The sequence below is a fragment of the Echinops telfairi genome, unplaced genomic scaffold, assembly GCF_000313985.2.
Source record: "Echinops telfairi isolate 266 unplaced genomic scaffold, ASM31398v2 ScPeMD7_3533;HRSCAF=4204_0, whole genome shotgun sequence".
NCBI classification, from domain to species: domain Eukaryota; kingdom Metazoa; phylum Chordata; class Mammalia; order Afrosoricida; family Tenrecidae; genus Echinops; species Echinops telfairi.
In genome coordinates, this window is record NW_022107431.1 from 62,175,093 (window position 1) to 62,194,243 (window position 19,151).

At 40.4% G+C, this 19,151-nt stretch overlaps 1 protein-coding gene and 1 pseudogene across 6 annotated transcripts in view; both read left to right on the forward strand.

The window, feature by feature from the left end:
• Positions 1-19,151, forward strand: part of LAMA2 (laminin subunit alpha 2) — a 671,264-nt gene that overhangs the window by 465,324 nt on the left and 186,789 nt on the right. For all 6 annotated transcript variants that reach the window (XM_045294657.1, XM_045294659.1, XM_045294658.1 and 3 more), the window contains 2 exons: positions 2,535-2,669; positions 17,382-17,506. In XM_045294657.1, the coding sequence (XP_045150592.1) occupies positions 2,535-2,669; positions 17,382-17,506 (260 nt within the window). The remainder of the gene's footprint in view (positions 1-2,534; positions 2,670-17,381; positions 17,507-19,151) is intronic.
• On the forward strand, positions 16,437-16,793 carry LOC115871028 (annotated as a pseudogene).

Here is a 19,151-nt window from a genome sequence, read left to right on the forward strand (position 1 = left end):
TATATATATATATATCTTGAAAGACAAATATTCATGACAGAGCACGAGGAGCGTGCTGTTCTTTTCACCACACTTCGCCTGGTAAATATACACTGACTGCTCACTAGAACCTCCTCGATATTTTCAAACAAATCCTGGCCCCACTCTAGCAATTAAAGTAGAATCTCTGAGAAGACCGAGCTCAAGCAGCAGTATATATTTTCTAAATCTCCTCAGGTGATGTTATGTGTAGCCAAGGGCTACGAACCCTGGGGTGGCCCTGCAGGCACTGCAAAGTCCATCGGCACTCCAGCACAGAACTCCTATGGAATGCTCCCTTTCCATTGCCCCATGGCATCTGCCCACAGACAGGCTACAGCTATCGGATACATTGACTGTATGTTACCATAAACTTCACTTGTAGTGCCCACCGTTAAGCACCTGTCCTTAACATTAAATTCCACAATGATTTTTAAATGTGTCTGTTTTTTTTAAAACTTAATTTTTCTTCTGAGGCAGGTGAACTTTGGACTGAATAACGTAGTGGAGCTGCGCGTTCTCTTAACTTGTGTCACTCCTAAGTGGCCATCGCCATCTCACACACACAAGCACACACCTAATAAAAGTGCCAGTAAAAGCAACAACAATTACTTACATGGTTCAGGATGGAATCTATGTAAAGAAAATCCAACTTTATTCTATAGCCAGCATGCTAAGGCTTTGGAATGACGTACATTGTGACACACTATTAAAAACACATTGAATGCTGCCTTCTGTTAAGCTTAAATAAATTTATTCCTCAGTCATAATCTTCAGACCTTATTCAATAACAATGATATAAACAAGGCTTGGGTTTAAATAATATGTATTTACTAAAATATACCATATCACCCATCATAAGATCAATGAGACTCCAACTATTTTGACTACGATTGGTTTCCCTATCAGTTTACTTAATTCCAGGGTAATATTAAATCTCATTAGACTCTTTTATGGGCTGTGATAAAAACAAGGGAACTTTTAATTGAGTGTTTAATTGAGGTACTTAAGTACTATGCAAATCAAAATAAACCAGAATGCTGACTAGTGATCTTTTGTCCTTCTTCTCATAGAAGAAAAAGAAATGTTTTGCATCATCTACTCTGGACTAAGCCAGCCCAGAACCTAAACCATTCAGTGGCCTTAGGAAGTACTTACCCTGTAGCCTCTTCCAACTATTCGGCAATTGCTTTTCTTCTTAAATGGGAGAAAAGTACCTTGTGATGAAATATTCTAAGTAACTAAGGAGGCAATGCAGTCCCATTTTAAGCCTCAGTAACATTTAAAGACTTGACCCCAAGAGTTGAGGGTTTGGCTCCCCAGGAGAAAGCTGAGGCGGCGGCTGCTGTTGAAAACCCTGCAGGAGCCATCTACACGCTCTACTAGATGAAATGGGATCGTGTTGTTCCTTGGGATCTTCTGTGTTTTAAACCACGCCCCAGGAGGTACAGATGGTGACCTCATTGGAGGGCTGAGTCTTCCTAGAACTGCTAGAGGAGGCTTGTTGATCTATTTCTGGGAATCAACTATTGTAAGAACCCTGTGGCGCACACTTCTATTCTGACATACATGGCATGGTCAGCATACACAGGATTGCCCGCATGAAAACTCAGACCTCTTACTTGTAAATCGAGGAATACCTGAGAAATGCAACTTATGAATGTGTGCATACTATGAACTCTGAGCTGGAGCACAAGCTGTCCTCATCCTTTCTCCAGAACTGTGGATGCCTGAAAGCCAAAGGGATGTGTGTATGTGTGGGGGAGGTGGGCGGCGGAGGGTGGGGGTTGGGGTAGTGGTGTTTGTTTTTATACACAGTTGGATAGTAAAGCAGAGTGAAGATATAATTTTTTATTCTGCGTATGTCAGCTTTGCTGGCAGGTTTTTTTTTTTAAAGCTCTCAGCTTTTTATTTTAAAATGAAGGGGAAAATATTAGGGTAAAAAAATAAATCTTATTTGTGGACTGATATTCCAAAGACATATAGAGCTTTTATTATTTTAAATTTCCTACTTTTATAGTCTTTAATTTATATATATATGTGTGTGTGTATATATATATTATTATTTTATATATATATAATGTTACCATGACACTCTTTTATTCGTTTAACTTCTTGCTTGTTTCACTGAACATTTGCTGGTTATCCGTCAAGCAGATTTTAGCTTGTCAAGGGCCCTCTTTAGTCCACGTGAATGACAATTGTATTTAAAAACAAACTTCATTTTTAAAAAGGAAAAATCGTTGAAAGCTTTTCAGGCTAAGAGATCTGTATGTAAATATAAGCTTTCCTCTCAAAAATGTGATTATGGGTACTGTGTGTGCTCACCAGGGACTGGACAGAAATACACACATTAAGCATCAAAATTGGCACTTGCATTTCTTAAGTGGTATTGTCCTTAACACAGACAGGTAGGAGGAAAGAAGTCCTTTTATTTTTTCACACGGTGAAGAACCTGAGCATTGCTAAAGCAAATTTCTATTTGGACTGTTCTTATTGGCTTACTTTTCTTTCAGACGTGCTTGCCAGGATTTTATCGACTACCTTCTGAACCTGGTGGCCCCACCCCTGGACCAACCCTAGGCACCTGTGCCCCATGTCAGTGTCATGGACACAGCAACTTGTGTGACCAGTCAACGTCCAAATGCCAGGTATTCACCTGAGAGTCTTTCTCCTCCAAGGTCCATGAGGTTTCTCTTTACATATGCTGCTACTGTGAGCAGAGGCCAGTGACACCCTAGGGGAATGTTATTTGTTGAAGAAGTGAAATAGAATATGCAGGGGAAAAAAACAACCAAAAAATGACATCTACCCTATTGTAAATTTTAACAAGTAATTTCAAAATGGTAACTGGAAAAGTTAAATTTGGAGCCAAGGAATAGAATTTTAACAGCCTTTGAGAAGAGTACCTGACAACACAAATATTTAAAAACCTGATCTATTCATTCTCCCCACTCCCTTACTGCGGACAAATAAAAGCCTTTTATAAAAATTTGAAAAATATAGGCACGTACTAAGAAGAAGATAAAGCTTATTTCTCTTATGTATCTAATGCTGCTATGACAGAAATTCCCCCAAGTGGGTGGCTTGAACAGACTTATTATTTCAGAGCTTAGGAGGCTAGAAGTCTGAATCGAAGGTGCTGTCTCTTGAGGCAGACTTTCTCTGTCAGCTCAGGGGAAGTTCCTGTCTCTGCTGAGCTTCTGCTCCTGGACAATCTTCCTGTGGCTGGCATGTGTCTTCCCTCATTTTTGCCCAACCCCTAGCTAATTTGATCTCAGATCACCTAAAATAAACTGAATTAAAACACACCTTTAATTAACTTCTACTGCCCATTGGCATACATAACAGAGACTACTCATTTCCAAATGGGAATATAATCCATGTTGATAAGAGGCAAAGTCATTAGGATTTACAAACGTATTTTAGGGGATACAATCAGTCCATGCGATTCCACCTTGGGACCTCAAAATAGACATTGTTGTCACTTACAAAGCACACTCACCTCATCATATGGCCCCCTAACCAGAACCAGATCTACTACCAACAAGTTGATTCTGATTTACAGAAACCCTATATATTTGTATTTCAGATTTCACCCATTAGACTATACAACCTACATTCATATATGTCTATATGAGGGGGTACCCCTCAATAAACAGGATTTTTTTTCAAAACTACGTATTTAATTTTTTTTTACAAAACAAATTTATCACCTTCAAAGTACTCTCCGTTATAATTAATACATTTATCAAATCTGCAATTCCATTCTCGGAACATTTTCAAACTCAATGTTTGGATGGCTGACAGGATCTCCCTCCTTGTTGACTTCACCTCTTCTATATTATCAAATCACTGCCTTTCATGTCCCTCTTCATTCATGGGAACAAAATGTTGCACAGAGCAAGGTGAGGTGAGTATGGTGTGTGGAGCTCTAAGAGAAGCATGCTGGGTCTTGCCCACACTGGCATACTGAGATGGCATTGTCATGGTGGCAAAACCAGTCCCCAGTCTGCCACAAATCAGGCCTTTTTTGTTGCACACTGTTAAAGTAATCTTTTCAGAACCTCTAAATAGAAAGCTTGATTAACAGTCTAACGTGGTGGGAAGAACTCCAAATGTACTATCCCCCTCACATTGAAAACAAACGAGCTTCATCTTGATCTTTGATTTCCCTTGATGAGCTTTTATGGGCAAGGTGATGATGGTGTCTTCCACTGGCTTGATTGACGTTTGCTTTCAGGTTGTAAGAATAGCACCATGTCTCATCATCAGTAATGACCTTGGAAAAAAACTCCGGATCACTTCAGAGCTGTTCTCCCAAAGCACAGCCATGTTTCCACCTGAAACACTTTTCCCTGATCAGTGAGAACCTGAGGCATAGATTTCACAGCAACCCTTCTCATTTCCCAATCTTCCATTAAGATTTCCTGAATTAAGCTCCGAAACAGCCCAGATAACTTCCCCATCTCTTCAATGATCTATTGTCAGTCATTGAGCACAAGTGCATAGATTTTGTCAATCTTTTTGTCCAACCAGAATGAGCTTTGTCATCAATCAACATTTCACTTTTTTGTAGATGAGAAAAACACTCCTATACTTGTGTTTTTCCCTTAGTTCTGTCCTCATAAGCTGTGTTCATCATCACCACAATTTCTGTGGCTTCTTTCCCAAACAGGGACCACAATTTCACAGCTGCATGCTGTTCTCTTAAATTGCCCATCACAAAAAAAGGAGGTTCAAGTGAACTGCTTTTATGAAAAAAGTCACTGTGACCAGAGAGAACCTTCCCAGGCAATGCCACTGGATGCACTAACTCAGATAGAGTTGCTGGATGCTGGCCTTGTGGGGCAAATGCTTATTATGAAAATTCTGCCCAGCAGAGATTTTTTCTTCTGTTTTCTTTGGGGGGGGGGTACTCCCTTGTGTATACACACACACATATACATATATATGTGTACCTATATAGGCTGTAAATATTATGGGAGCAGGCAGTCTTCTTTTTCTCTTTTAAAGTAGCAGGGTGGGTTTGAACCACCAATCTTGTGGTTAGCAACTCAAAGTAAACCCATAGCACCAGTTGTTGTTATTGTTAGGTGCCATCCAGTTGATTCTGGTTCACAGCCACCTTATGTACAACAGAACAAATTACTGCTCAATCCTTCAATATCCCCACAATTGTTTTGTGTGAGCACATCATTATAGTCAATATTTGACACAGTAGCACACCAACAGGGCTCCATCATATTATTCCCATCGTCTTAAATCAACTTCAAATCCAAAATCTTATCTTCTGAATACCAAAATCTAATATGAGTAAGACAGTAAGTATATTCCATCCATGAGCAAAATAAAATTCTTTACCTATGAATCAGTGAAATCTGAAATACAAATTACTTTTTAAATCCATCAGTTTGATTAAGTTCATCCTTTTTATTTAACATTGTGCTTGTGACAAGGAGAAATCATGTGGCCTCTTTCAGATCTGGTTTCAAAATTTCCTCAGCCAGAGATCTAAGTCTGCCATGTACACGTTTTACCTTCTACCTAGCATTTGAACAGAATTCTGAGTCTTTTACCACTGCATAAAAATCACTGCCTTGCCACCAGGTTCAAGCGTGTATTACTTTTCTTTAAATATATATATTGTGAATTAAGTGTAAGTTTACAGAATAACATCATAATTCTATATTGAACAATTCATATACGCCCTGACTCAACTCACCCATTAAAATCCTTACCAGAAGCAGGCTTATCGTCCACATTTTTATCAATATGGAGCTTATGCAATATGTATCCTATGCAAAAGAGACTTTCTCATAGCCCTCCTCACTTTCTTCTGAGTCTTCACCAGAATTATCTTTGACAACCCTCACCTTACTAACAATCACTTCAAGGTAATCTAGGTTTCCTTATTAGGCATTTTAGTATTTGTTTAGCATCCACCTGTTAGGCGATTCCAAAACTGCTTCCACATTGCAGGTATTTGTTAGAACAACAACCTCAGCTCTTGGCACCAAGTTCAGTCTTAGTTCCCTAGTGATGCCTAGAAAGGCCACAAGTGAGTGGCTTTAACAAACAGAAAGTATTTTCTCAAATTTTAGAAAAGTAGAAGTCCAAATTCAGGCTACAATATCTTGGGGAAAGCTTTCTTTCTCTGCTAGCTTGGGGTGTGTGTGGGTGGGGGAGAGGGGGCTCTTGTCTCCTCTCAACTTTTGCTCCTGGGTAATCTTCCTGTGGTCTGGCATCTTTCCACATCTCTGCTTCTTTTGTTTGCTGGTTTACTTTCTTTTCTGTCTCAAAAGAGCCTGCCTTAAAAGCCACCCTACTCTGGACATGTCCGTTAGCATAACAAATGGCACTCATTCCTAAATGGCATCAGCACCACAGGCATGTGTTCTTAGGTGCCAAGTCAATAAATACAGACAAGGAGTAATTCACAAGAGTGAAACAGTCCTGTCCAGCACCATCTGCACAATCCTGTGTTTGCGCCCATGGTTGCAGTCATCTTACTGAGCATTGACCTCTTCCTCACTGACCCTCGATTTCAGTAGGATGAGGGCCTTAGGAAGTGATTGGTCATTCTGTACAGTAAGCCACGTCTCACCAGACCCAATTCAAAGGGGGCATTCAGACTGTTCCTCCTCCCAAAACATTTGTTCTTCTGGAATTCCTAGATGTGATCATTATTCCTTGCCAATAACATCGTGTAAATGCATCACCTCTCTCAAGTCTTCCCTCTTTACTGTCCAGGTTTCCTATGTGCAGAGGTTAGCATTTGCAACACGCAATTCTGAAGGACGCAGCTGTGAGGTTTCTGGGGTGGTTTACCTCACTTCTTGCTTCTGACCCTGGAAGAATTCACAGGGCAGAAGCACTTTTGTAATCCAATAACTTTGATGAGGGAAAGGAAAGTCTCAGGTATTACAGTCTAGAAAGTACATGCTATCCATGGAAAGTGTGCAAGGCTGCAGGGCAGGGACCATGGGAAAATTTACTACTAAAAATGTCTGTTTCATGGGAGAGTGAAACCCCAAGTGAAGAGAATCCTGGCATAGGAGGGTCGAACCACAGCAGTAGAGCCCAAAGCAGGAAATTCCAAGAGGCCTCCCTGAGCAAGATAGGTCAAGCCCATAGGTGTGCGTCCCCACCCTCCAAGAGGACACCTGAACAAGAGAAGAGAGCTGGCCTGCGTTCCGCCTGCTTTTATTCCCTCCTGTCCCCACCAGCTGGGAGGCATGGTGGACGGTACTGGTAGACCTTATTGGCCCAGTTTAGGTGCACCTGTGTGATGTAATATTACTGGTGCCTAATGTGGACGTACCCATGTTGGCTTCCACCTGGGCGGCCTAGTTCTGCTTATGACCAGTTTGGGTGTCTAATTAGCATAACTAATTCCTTTCCAACCCCTTTATTGTGGATGGGTAGCTAATTTTTGCTTAATGTCGGCATTTGGTGAAGACACCCCCTTTATCCCTAATCTAGCTACCTTTCACATCTAATCTGTAACAACCATCCAGTATTTAACATCATGAGATATGCACTTAATACTTCATGTATGCCAGACCAATTTTATGTATTGTCTGTTTTTATAAATAAGATTGATATAATGTCATAATTGGGATGTCCCATAATTTAATTATTTCCCTTAGCAGTTAGATTGCTCTAATATTTTCACTATATTCTTGCTAGCACTATTTGCCTTAGAATAAGCAAGAATGATACAATCATGTATTTTGATCTCAGTCATCGTAAGACATTCAGGCTTTCTATGTCTCCACTAATCCCCAGCTCTGGAAATCTTTGCTGATATTTGAAAGCTCTTCCATTTGACGTGTAGCATTCATGGTGAGACATATTAGCTCAGTGGACTAAATGCTCTGTGAATTGGTCTACATGAAACCCACCTGAAGCTCGTCTAGACACATGTCTCCCCAGTCAGCCCTCTCCAACAGCAGCTACTCTTACTCCCAGTCTTCATTCCTCTTGCCCTGAACATCAGGTAGGTGTTGAAGCACTTGCTGAGCAATGAAGAGCAAGGATGGCAGCCTTCCATGTGTATTACAACTCCACATAATGAGAACCAACATTCTTACAACTGGACTAGTAGGTCACATCATACTGAAGTGTCAAAGATCAAAGTTGTCCATGATTTCACATTGCTTGGATTCAAAATCAATGCTTACAGAATCAGCAATCACGAAATCAAAAGATACATTGGAATCCGTTGCACAAGACTTCTTTAAAGTGTTGGACAGCAGGGATATTACTCTGAGCACTAAGGTGCACTTGACCCAAGCCATGGTGTTTTCCATTGCTGCGCATGCATGTGAGAGTTGGGCCTTGAATAAGGAAGAGCAATGGAGAATTGATGCATCTGAGTTAATGGTGCTGGCAAAGAAGAGTGACAATATCATAATCTGCCAAAAGAATAAACAGATCTGCCTTGGAAGAAATACAGCCAGAATGCTCCTTAGAGGCAAGGATGGCGGGACTTTATCTCCCATATTTAGGGCATATTTTCAGGAAAGACCAGTTCATGGAAAAAGGCATCATTCAGGGTAAAATGGAGAGGCAGTGAAAAAGAGGAAAGCTTTCACAAAAAATGGATTGACTGAGTGATGTCACTGATGAAGCAAAGCATAAGAAGGATTGTGAGCCTGTGCAGGACCATGGAGTGTTTTCCTGTTGTACATTGGGCTGCTGCAGCAACAACTATACTGACACTGGAGATCAACGATCAGTCCTGAGTAGCATTCAGCACAGTGACTCATTGTTTTGAAGTTCTTCGTTCAGTTTGCTTCCTGGGCCAGGACATAGTGGGGTCTCTCAAACTCAGAGGGAACTTCTTTATTGTCTGTCCACATTACTTTTGCTTCTGCATGTTTCCAAGATTCACACCTTCACGAAATCTCCTTTTGTTACTATACATACTCTCTTAGTGTTCTCCCCTAATCACATGCATTTTGATACTGTTGTAAAATCAGTTCCTCTTTCTGGCCTTTTGCCTTGGTTATTTGGAAAAGCCATTTGAGGGGTCCCCATCACCCCACCCCACTCCACTCCTGACAAACCTGAGTTTTCTACAACCAAAGATTCTACAACCAACTTTTGTCTATGTTGTTGTGTTAGATAATGGTCTCACAGAACATATTCAGGATTATGGGGATTATTAGGGAAGTTAACTGGTTACAATTCAGGATCAGAAATGCTCAGGATACAGTGTTTCTGGCCAAGATGGCCTCTTTTCTATCACATTCCACTAAAGGCCTCTCTCTAATCCTTTGTATCTCTAGCCCTTGGTCTAGTGATCTCTTGGCTTCTGCCATGTTTGGACAGTGTTACAAAGGTCTTGAGTGGAGCTGATAGATGCCCCAAGTGCAATCAAGTCTATTATAAATCACCTGGTCCCCAAAGCACTCAGCTCTAGCTGCCTGAATAAGTAAACCTCACATCCCAATTAAGTGCCTAGAGATACCCTAAGTGAGCCACCTGCTTGTATGCATTCAGCTCCTGACCCCCCGTTGGGTCAGGAGGTCCACTGAAAGGCCCCATGCTCTGGCCCTTGATTCTTCTGCTATCATTCTCATGCCATTTCCCTGCTGCTTCTCTGATATCATATCTTTCTGTCCCTCAATTGAAGAGGTTCGATGAACAGGGCTTTCAGGTTCCTGAAAGCCTCCATCCTTCTTATGAGATGGCTCCTTCTGTAACCAGTGGAATGATCATCACAATTAACCCTGTTAAAGATCACTCACCACTGAATTAGACACTCTTTATCAGTCAGTATCTCCCCTCACTTCCTCTTCTCCATCAGTCATTTGGTGGGAGCTACAAAGACTATAACTAGAAGATCCATATTAAATAATTCAGTGCACTGCCTTAAGATTGCATATCTTGTGAAAGTATTGTTTAAATTGAAGACAATCTTTTCTTAAAGAGAAATGGAAACACAAGGCAAATTGCCACTATTGACCTGTGCTGCTGCCTGAAGCACTATATTTCTGGTTAAGCAATTAGCCCTATGTTCAGAAATATACTGATTTGTAACTACAGTCTGCTGGGTTTAAGATTCTGTACACTTTATATTATTTAAATTATCTAACAACCCAGCAAAAACAGCGATTATTAGCAATTTATTATAGCACTGAAAATGAATGCTACTAAAATGTTAGAAACCTACAGAGTCTTGACTAAAACGTATTTGAATCAGATTTCAAATCTACTACATAATGCTGTCCTCAGACCTTGAGAACAAGTAAATATATGTCTACTTCATTAAATTAGTTTGCTTTTTAAAGCGCAGTTGAGTTGCATCCTAGAGTACTAATAGAATATGTAAATACAATAGTCTTGTATGAAAAACATTGAGAACATATGAGAAGTTTAAAAAGAAATCAAAGGATAAATAGCTGTGAAATGTCATACCAGGCTTTATAAAACATATAAAATATAGAGAGCATTGATTTTGATCTCCAGTGAAATTCAAAGATTGCTTATTTCACTATTATCTGTCAACTGTAGGAAAAATAAACTGTTCTTATTAGGAGTTTATTAGGAGTTATCAAAATAACTCATCACCAACTAATTGCTAGGGATACTATATCCCATTGCATTATCAAATTCATCATATAGTGTGATGCATCATACCTCAAATTCAGGAAAAATAATAATGTGTCCAACTCTATGTATATACCAAGACTAGGATGTAAAAACAAAACAAACAAAAAACACTTTCGTTGAATTGATTCTCAAGACAGAGCAATGCTTTAAAGAGTTTCCAAAACTGTAACTCTTCATGGAAGCATACAGCTTCATCATTCTTCCTCAGAGTGGTTGCTGGGTTTGAATCTCCAACTATGTTAGTCCAGGTAGACTAGAGAAACAAATACAGGGAGAGTCATATGTGTATAAGAGAGAATTTTATATCAAAGAGTAATTGTATATTAGAAAGTATCTTAGCCCAGTTCAGATCCCTAAGTCCGTAAGTCCTATATTAATCCAAATGTCTGCTATCACTCTGTAAGTTGTGAAGATTTTGGTTTTCCTTACATTAACCTGTGATCCATATCAAAGGCTGCAATCCTTGATTTGCATCAAGGCCTGCTCACTTTCAAAAAGCAAGGTGATGTCATCTGCATGTTGCAGATTGATAATAAGTCTTCTTGCTACCCTGATGCCACATTCTTCTTCATATAAGCTGACTTCTTTGATGATTTTCTCAGCATACAGATTGAGTATATATGGTGAGAATATACAACCCTGATGTCCACATTCCTGGTTTAAAGCATGCAGGATTCCCTTGTTCTGTTTTCTTGATCCATGCACAAGTTCCATTGGAGTAAAATGACGTGTTCTGGAATTTCCAGTCTTCTCAAGACTATCCACAGTTTACTGTGGTCCATATAGTCGAAGGCCTTAGCAGAATCAATAAAACACAAGTAAACATCTTCCTGGTATTCTCTTCTTTCAGCTAAGATCCATCTGACATCAGCAGAGATAGCCCTTGTTCCATGCCTACTTCTGAATCCAGTCTGAATCACTGGAAACTCCCTGTCAATGTAGTGCTGCAACTATTCGATGATCTTCAGCCAAATTTTACCTCCACGTCATACTAATGATATTGCTCTACAATTTGAGCCATCTGTTAGGTCACCTTTCTTTGGAATGGATCTCTTCTTCTTGTGGATCTCCTCTAATCAGTTGAGCAAGTAGCCATCTTCCAAATTTCCTGGCACAAATGAGTGAGTGTTTCCGATGCTTCATCAGCTTATCGACATATTTCAATTGGTATTCCATCAATTCCTGGATCCTTGTTTTTGGCTAATGTTTTTAGTGCAGCTTGAACTTCTTTCTTTAGTACCATTGGTTCTTGCTTATATGCTACCTCTTGAAATGGTTGAATATAAACTAGTTCTTTTTCATTCGGTTACTCTGTGTATTCTTTCCATATTCTTTTGATGTGTCATGCATCATTCAATATTTTGCCCATAGAACTTGTCAATATTGCAACCCAAGGCTTGAACTTGTTTCTTGGATTCTTTCAGTTTAATATATGCTGAACACGTTCTTCCTTTTCGGTTTTCAAACTCTGGGTCTTTTCACATTTCATAAATTCTTTGTCTCCTCAAGCTGCCTTTGGAAGTTTCTGTCCAGTATGCGACTTCATACATTTTTCTACGTGGCTTATCTACTCTGAAATTAAGAGCAAGCTTCCGAGTGCCTTCTGAAATACCTGCTGATCCTTTCTTTCTTTCTTCCTGTGTTTTAATGACCTGTTGCTTTCTTCATGTATGATGTTCTTGATATTACTCCACAGATCATCAGGTGTGCTGTCATTAGTATTTGGTGTGTCAAATTTGTTCTTGAGATGTTCTCAAAATTCAGGTGGGACAGACGCTAGCATTTTGGCTTTGTTTCTTTAATAAGGGCATGCTTTCCAACTATAGTTCCTTCCTCTTTTTCCAACTTTTGTATTGTGGTCACCAATAATTATCAATGCATCTTTGTTACATGTGTGATCAATTTCATACATTTCAATGAAATACATTGGTGGATTTCTTCATTACTAACTGTCACGGTTGGTGCATAAACTGGAACAAAGGTTGTACTAGCTCAAATTCCTGGAAGGCAAATAGATACAATCCTATCACAAATGGCACTATCCTTCAAGATAGATCTTCAGATGTCCTTATTGAGGTTGAATGCAACCCCATTCCCGTGGTTGTTTTCTTCCCAAGCATAGTAAACCATATGATTTTCTGACTCAAAATGGCCAATATCAGTCCATTTCAGCTCACTAATATCTAGAATGTCTGTTTTGATGCATTCCATTTCTTTTGTACAGCCTCCAATTTTCCTAGACTCATACTTTGTACATGCCAAGTTCTATTCATTAGTGGATTTTTGCAGCCGTGTCTTCTCATTTTGAATCCTGCCCTATTAGCAAATGAAATGACTGAAGCCTTTCCTCCCACAGGCTTGACTCGATCCCCATCCTTCTGGTTGGCTCAGCTCGGAGGTGGCAGCGCTTCCACATATTGTGCATGCCTGCTGACCCGAGGGCTTGTCTTCTGGCCCTGTCTCTGACAATGTTCTCCTTTTTATGAGTTTCAGGATATGACAATGCTTTCATTATGTCCATTGGGTTTCAGCAGATAATTCCTCAGAAATGGACAGCCTATTCTCCTTGGTAGTCTCTTCTTAGTCTGGCAGCTTTCCTGAAACCTCTTTGCTTCGGTTGACCCTGCTGGTATTTGAAATACCAATAGCACAGCTTCCACCGGCACAGCAACACACAAACCACCACGGAATGACAAACTGACAGATAAGTGGTGGTAAATCCAACAAATCATAGTATTAATGTCTTTTGTTGGATTGAGGAAAAAGAATATATGCCACCGGTTTCCAAACACACAGATATATATACCTACATATTTAGATTTGTATATTCTTACCTATTATTGGAATGATACTGGGACATACTAATTTTCAGAATATAATTGAAATTCTCATTAGACATCTAAGATTTTTTTTCCAAAAATGTCAGTTTTTATTCAGTAGAAAGTATTATGTCCACTCTTTCAAAGTATAAAAGTATAAAAGTTTGACAGCTGATTATTGTCAGTTAGTTTGGATTAACACCAAAGAGCTGTGAAGGAGTCTGGAATTATGTTTTGATGGTAAAATCAGATGCCTAGGAAATGAGAAAGTGGAGACCAGAAAGATAGACCGTGGGATTTAAAAAAAAATGTTTTCACAAAGACAGATTGAAAGTTGCCAAAGAACTTGAGCCCCACCACTTCTTTTTAATTTAGGAAAATGTTGATGGACCTCAAATGTTAAGGAGTCTAAGGCAACTAAAAAGGACTGAATATGCAGAAGAAAAGAAGCTAGAAGGTCAAGGGAAGCAGAGTAAAGAAAGAAGAGATTTAGACCAAGGATAAAACAAATACTTCCTAGAGAAGAAAATAAATGTTAGTGGATGCTCCTCCCACAGCGCTTTATTTTCCCCACTCTACTTCTCTGCTAGATTCTATAATTCATTGTAATAACCCCACAGAACTCACAGATAATGCTTTTGACTATGGGCTTTATTAAGGAAGTTGGCAGGTTACAAATCAGGTGAAATATGCTCAGCACACAGTTGTTCAATCAAGACAGTTTCTTCTCTGCCATACCTACTGGCAGACTGCTTTTCCGGGTCTCAGCCTCTGGTCCTGTCCCTTGCACTGCTCTGGCAAGGTTGAAAAGCTCTTTCAGGGCTGTCAGTGAATGTGTCAAAGCATGCCACTCCATGGTAAACCTGAACTCTGTAGTATTCGGCTCCAGTTCTGTGGGTCAGTAAAACTAGCTCTCCCAATTAAGTGCCCAGGGGCACTTACTCCACAAGCCAGCCTCCTGTCCTAAAGCCCTCAGTGGTACTTGGTCTATGGGCTGGGAGTTCCACCATTCTGTCGTATGCTCTGAATGCTGGTTCTGCTGTTGCTGCAGCTCCTCTGCCACTCCTCTGGTGTCCCAGCTGTCTCCTGGACCCAGGAGGTTCAATGCAAAGGGATCTCACCGTCCAAAGGGCCCACTCCACTCCAGGTAGTGAGGTCATCATGATCCACTGCTGATATACCTAGCAGGATGGCAATCATAATGAACTTTGATAATAATCACTCACAGTTGAATCATAAACCATCCCTCTCTCCACCCACTGTCTTCCCTGTACTTATTAGGAAAAAGGAAATTATTTGTTGAGAGTAGCAAATTATATGGCTGGAAAAAACAATATCAAATACTTTATTACTTTGCTATGGGATAGGATATAATGCAGACAAAATACGGAATTATCTCAAGGGAAACTAAGGAACCATCCAAATGAGGGTTTTCATTTCTCTGAAAATAGGCAGCTGTCATCTTCAGAGAGTTTTCAACTTGTACCCTGTCATACTGAGAAAGCAGGTCCATTTGACATGGATATAAAATGCATTTGTAAATTACATATACATTTCAAATAGAAAACCAAAATTAAAGAAAAATCTGTTGTCTAAAATTCATCATGACAGTGTCATAGTTTCATCCCAGATAATGGCATCAAGTATCAAAACCAATAGGAATTTCTTTTAAAATCATAAAGAAAGAATAGTAAATATCATAGCCAATTCTGTGGTGGAAGTGACTTCAGTTAAAAGCTTTCATAAATGACAGCATATATAATCCCACGTACTGGCCATGGGAAGACACAGGAAAATAAATATGCCCTCCTTGATTGCCTGAGCCAAGCAAAGATCCTGACCTATGGAATGTCTTCCAAGTTCAACATCGAGCCTGCAGGTACCTCTTTGATGCCTGTTCCATTGATCAGATCCATTCACTTAGCATCCATACTTGCTGTGTGAACGGCTTATTTCCTCTTCAACTTATATGTTGGTGCTCTGTAGAATATCAGCCACCCTTCTGATCTCTCCAAATTCAGTCCAAAAATAAAACTCTTCTCTCTCCTTTCCTTTTTCTTCAACACCCAAAATGCCAAGCATCAAGTTTCCTCTAAGCTACCTTTCAGTATTGTCTTCTTCCTGCCACATTATTTTTCAATTTGTAGAAAGATGTTCCTAAAATGTAAATATTTCTATGGCCCAGGATGCTGTCCTATACTTTATCTGTTCTGTTCCTCCCCCGCCCACCACCCACCACCACCACCACTTGATTCCTCTCAGTTAAGATCTCAGGGCCCTGCATGTGGTAGCTCATTAATCCTAACAATATGAATGGTTGCTATGTGCTAAATAGCATTCTGCTGTATGAGAATTTCAGTTTCAAAACAATTCAGACATTATTCTGAAACAGTTTTCATTTCCTTATGGAAATAAAGTGAAAGCACATTCCTCTAGATATTCCTCGTGTCCCACATGAGGTAAGCATAAAATATGAAATATTGACCTGAGGTGGTTAATTTAACATTGACCCTTTTATGTCTATAAAGCACTGCGAACCCTTGGCAAGAGATAAAAATCACGTTTAATATGACAACTGGACTGACCATTTTTTTACTATTATTGCCTCTTCAAACATTTATGGGTTTTGCCTTGATTCGGTTTCCACTGGTGAGCAGTGAGAAAGGTGTCTGTGTTCCAGAATGTGCAGCTCTTGCCTTTTTCTAGCAGGTGTAGATGTAAACCCTGGCAAGAGCAGAAGCAGTGACTGTCAAATGAAGTGCTAAGGTGTAGAGGTTCTTGAATTCGACCCCGTGTAGAATAAGAGAAACGTTTACATGGCCAATGATGTAGCGCAAACAGGACAGAGACACTGAATGTCCATGTAGCTGCCCTGACCATTTCTCCATGAAAGTGCTTCTTTAAAAATACACGTGTCAGGCCAGGCCCTCCCGGGATTCCCTCAGCCCAACCAGGTCCAGCCTGGTCCCCAGGAGGATGAAGGGCGTGTATGACCAGGAGCATCCGTTCCAGAAGCACCGCTCAGCGGGCAAGAAGATCCGAAAGAAATTTCCAGACGGGGTCCTGGTGACAGCAGAGAAGGCGCCCAAAGCTCTGATAGATGATCTAGACGAAATGACACATGTGGGGCCTTCTGATCTCACAGCTGGTCAGTTCTACTTCTTGATTCAGAAGGAAGTTCATCTCCGAGCTGAAGGCACCTTCTTTTCCTTTGTCTACAACGTCAGTCCCCCCACCGGTACCCCGCTGGATCAGCTATAAACACACCAGGAACACCACGAAGACGGCTTTCTGTACTTTGCCTGCTTTGACGAAAGCCTCTGCGGTCTGTGAAGCTGCTGACCTTGAGCTGAGGCGGGGTCCCAGTCTACAAAGAGAAAGGTGGTCCCCCTTTCTTGACCCATGCCTCCTTCAGGCTCAAATCTCACCTCCCACCTTCAGGATCTGCACTACTCCATGTCTGTGGCTTTCCCTCCAGCCCTTCCTAGCGGGCGCAGTCATGGACTAAAGATGGAAATGGCCCCTAGTACAACGCCTTCTTCCGTTTCCTCTCCACCTTCTCTGCCACCTCTCCCACTCCACTGCAGTCTTCCTGGTTGCCAGTCTCACACCCAGTAATTGTTTTGGTTTCTGTTACCACTCTAACTACCCAGGGGGCTCAGAAACCCAACAATGCCTTTCACTGCCTTCTATTTGGGGGTAGGTGGAGGGGACTACAATTATGGGATGCAGGGGTGGGGCTGGGAGGAGGTACATCAATAAAGAGGAAACCACCAGAAAAAAAATACATGCGTCAAACACCTGGTCATGCCTCAATGACATTGTGTGCGTGCCCACCCACTCGCGTGTGGGCGATCTGTGATAGAGTACATTCGAGGTGTGGTTGAGCAAGGAGTAATTGTTCTTCCTTTTGCTGTACAGGATTGTCAGCATCACACTGCTGGGGACTTCTGTGAGCGCTGTGCTCTCGGGTACTACGGAATTGTCAAGGGATTGCCAAATGACTGTCGGCAATGTGCTTGCCCTCTGAGTTCTTCCAGCAACAAGTAAGATTGTGAAATATGACCATATTTTCCAGTCAGGAACACCATCTGTGTACCACCTTCTGTCTACGAATTGACTATTTTTCTTCCCATACAGGCAGTCTCAATTTTAGAGAAGGATTATTTGGAACCATATAAAAATATGAAAAGAAGTGTATAAAATGCCATTTGGCTGATTTTTCTTTTAAATTGGTCTTAGGTCAACAACTTAATAATTAGCAGGTGAAGACCAATGTTTACATAATGCATTCATAAAGAAAATAATTTATGTACACACATACGTATAATTCTATACACACACAGGTCTAGTATTTGCATACAGTTCTGCTATGTATCCCACTATGAAAGACTGTTTGGTATATAATTTGTTATGTTTGTGGCTGGGACTGCTTATTACTCAGGTTTAACACTGGCAAAGAATTATCAAGAAATAATTGGAAAAAAATCCGGCAATTAAGCAGTGTGGATTATTGTTCTGATACAAAAAAAAAAAAAAGCCATTTCTTTGGCAGCTACAGCCCATTTTCTGTTAAAATGTTCCAAGCTTGGTACCATGGTAACCAGCCATACAGGGAAACAAAAGCAGGGATATTTTATATCAGTGCTGTCCTACCATTCTACATTGGTTTATACATTCATGAAAACCCCTCAGTGTTTCTACTGCCCTTTGCACTCGGCTAGCCGTCCTTTCTGCTAAGAGATTTACAGACTTCAGTCTTTACATGGCAGGGCAGCATGTTCTCTAAGAATTTGCTTTGAGAAATGTGTCTAGCAGGTTTCTCAGCATTAGAATCCTGGACCCCTTAGCTTCCATGTAAAAGAACCATGAAGCAGTTCCGAAAAAGTGATCTTCCACCCAGGCTTGCTCAGTTCTCCGCCTTGCCCTCAGCTTCAAGCCTTCTGAAACCATATTAGAGTAAATTACCTTCCCTAAGCCCCTCTTCCTGTGCTTGAGTCACGGCCACTTACAAATGGCAAGTGGAAATGTTTAGGTAAGTTGGATGAGCATGAGAAAATCGTCACCATGCTAATGTTCTTTCAAACACCAACTGGCAGGTATCTGAAAAAAGAGTATCACTTTAACCTTTCTTTAATCTCTACCTGATCGCCATGTTTAAATAAGAGACAGCTGCTCACTTTATCGATTGAAACATGAACTATTTGGATAAAAATTAGTCGATAAGTAATTATTATTTCTCTGTTAAGGAAATGTTATGAGGAGAAGCTTAGAACACATAAAACAAAAGGTTTTTTTTTTTTTTTGGGGGGGGGGGCTGTTCAGTATCAGAGAATGAAGTTTGGAGTATGGAGGATAGGTTGTAGAGATCCTTGAATACCACACTAGGAAATTGCTATTTAATCTTCTGTGTAATGGAGAACCCCTAAAAGATTTTGTTAAAAGTAACACAGAAGAAGAAGAAAAGGTTAATGTGGCCACAGCTACAAGAGGGACAACTGTGATAGATTGATTACAGCTCATTGAAGCCGGCTGAGGAGAAAGCTATTGCGCTTGCCAAGCAAGAAATAATTAGAACCTGAGTTAGGTAATGGTAACAAAGATGGAGACACAAGGATGCATGTGGAGAAACTGCTTAATATAGCTCTACAAAATTGATAACTAATTAGATGTGAAAGGTGAAGGTCAGGT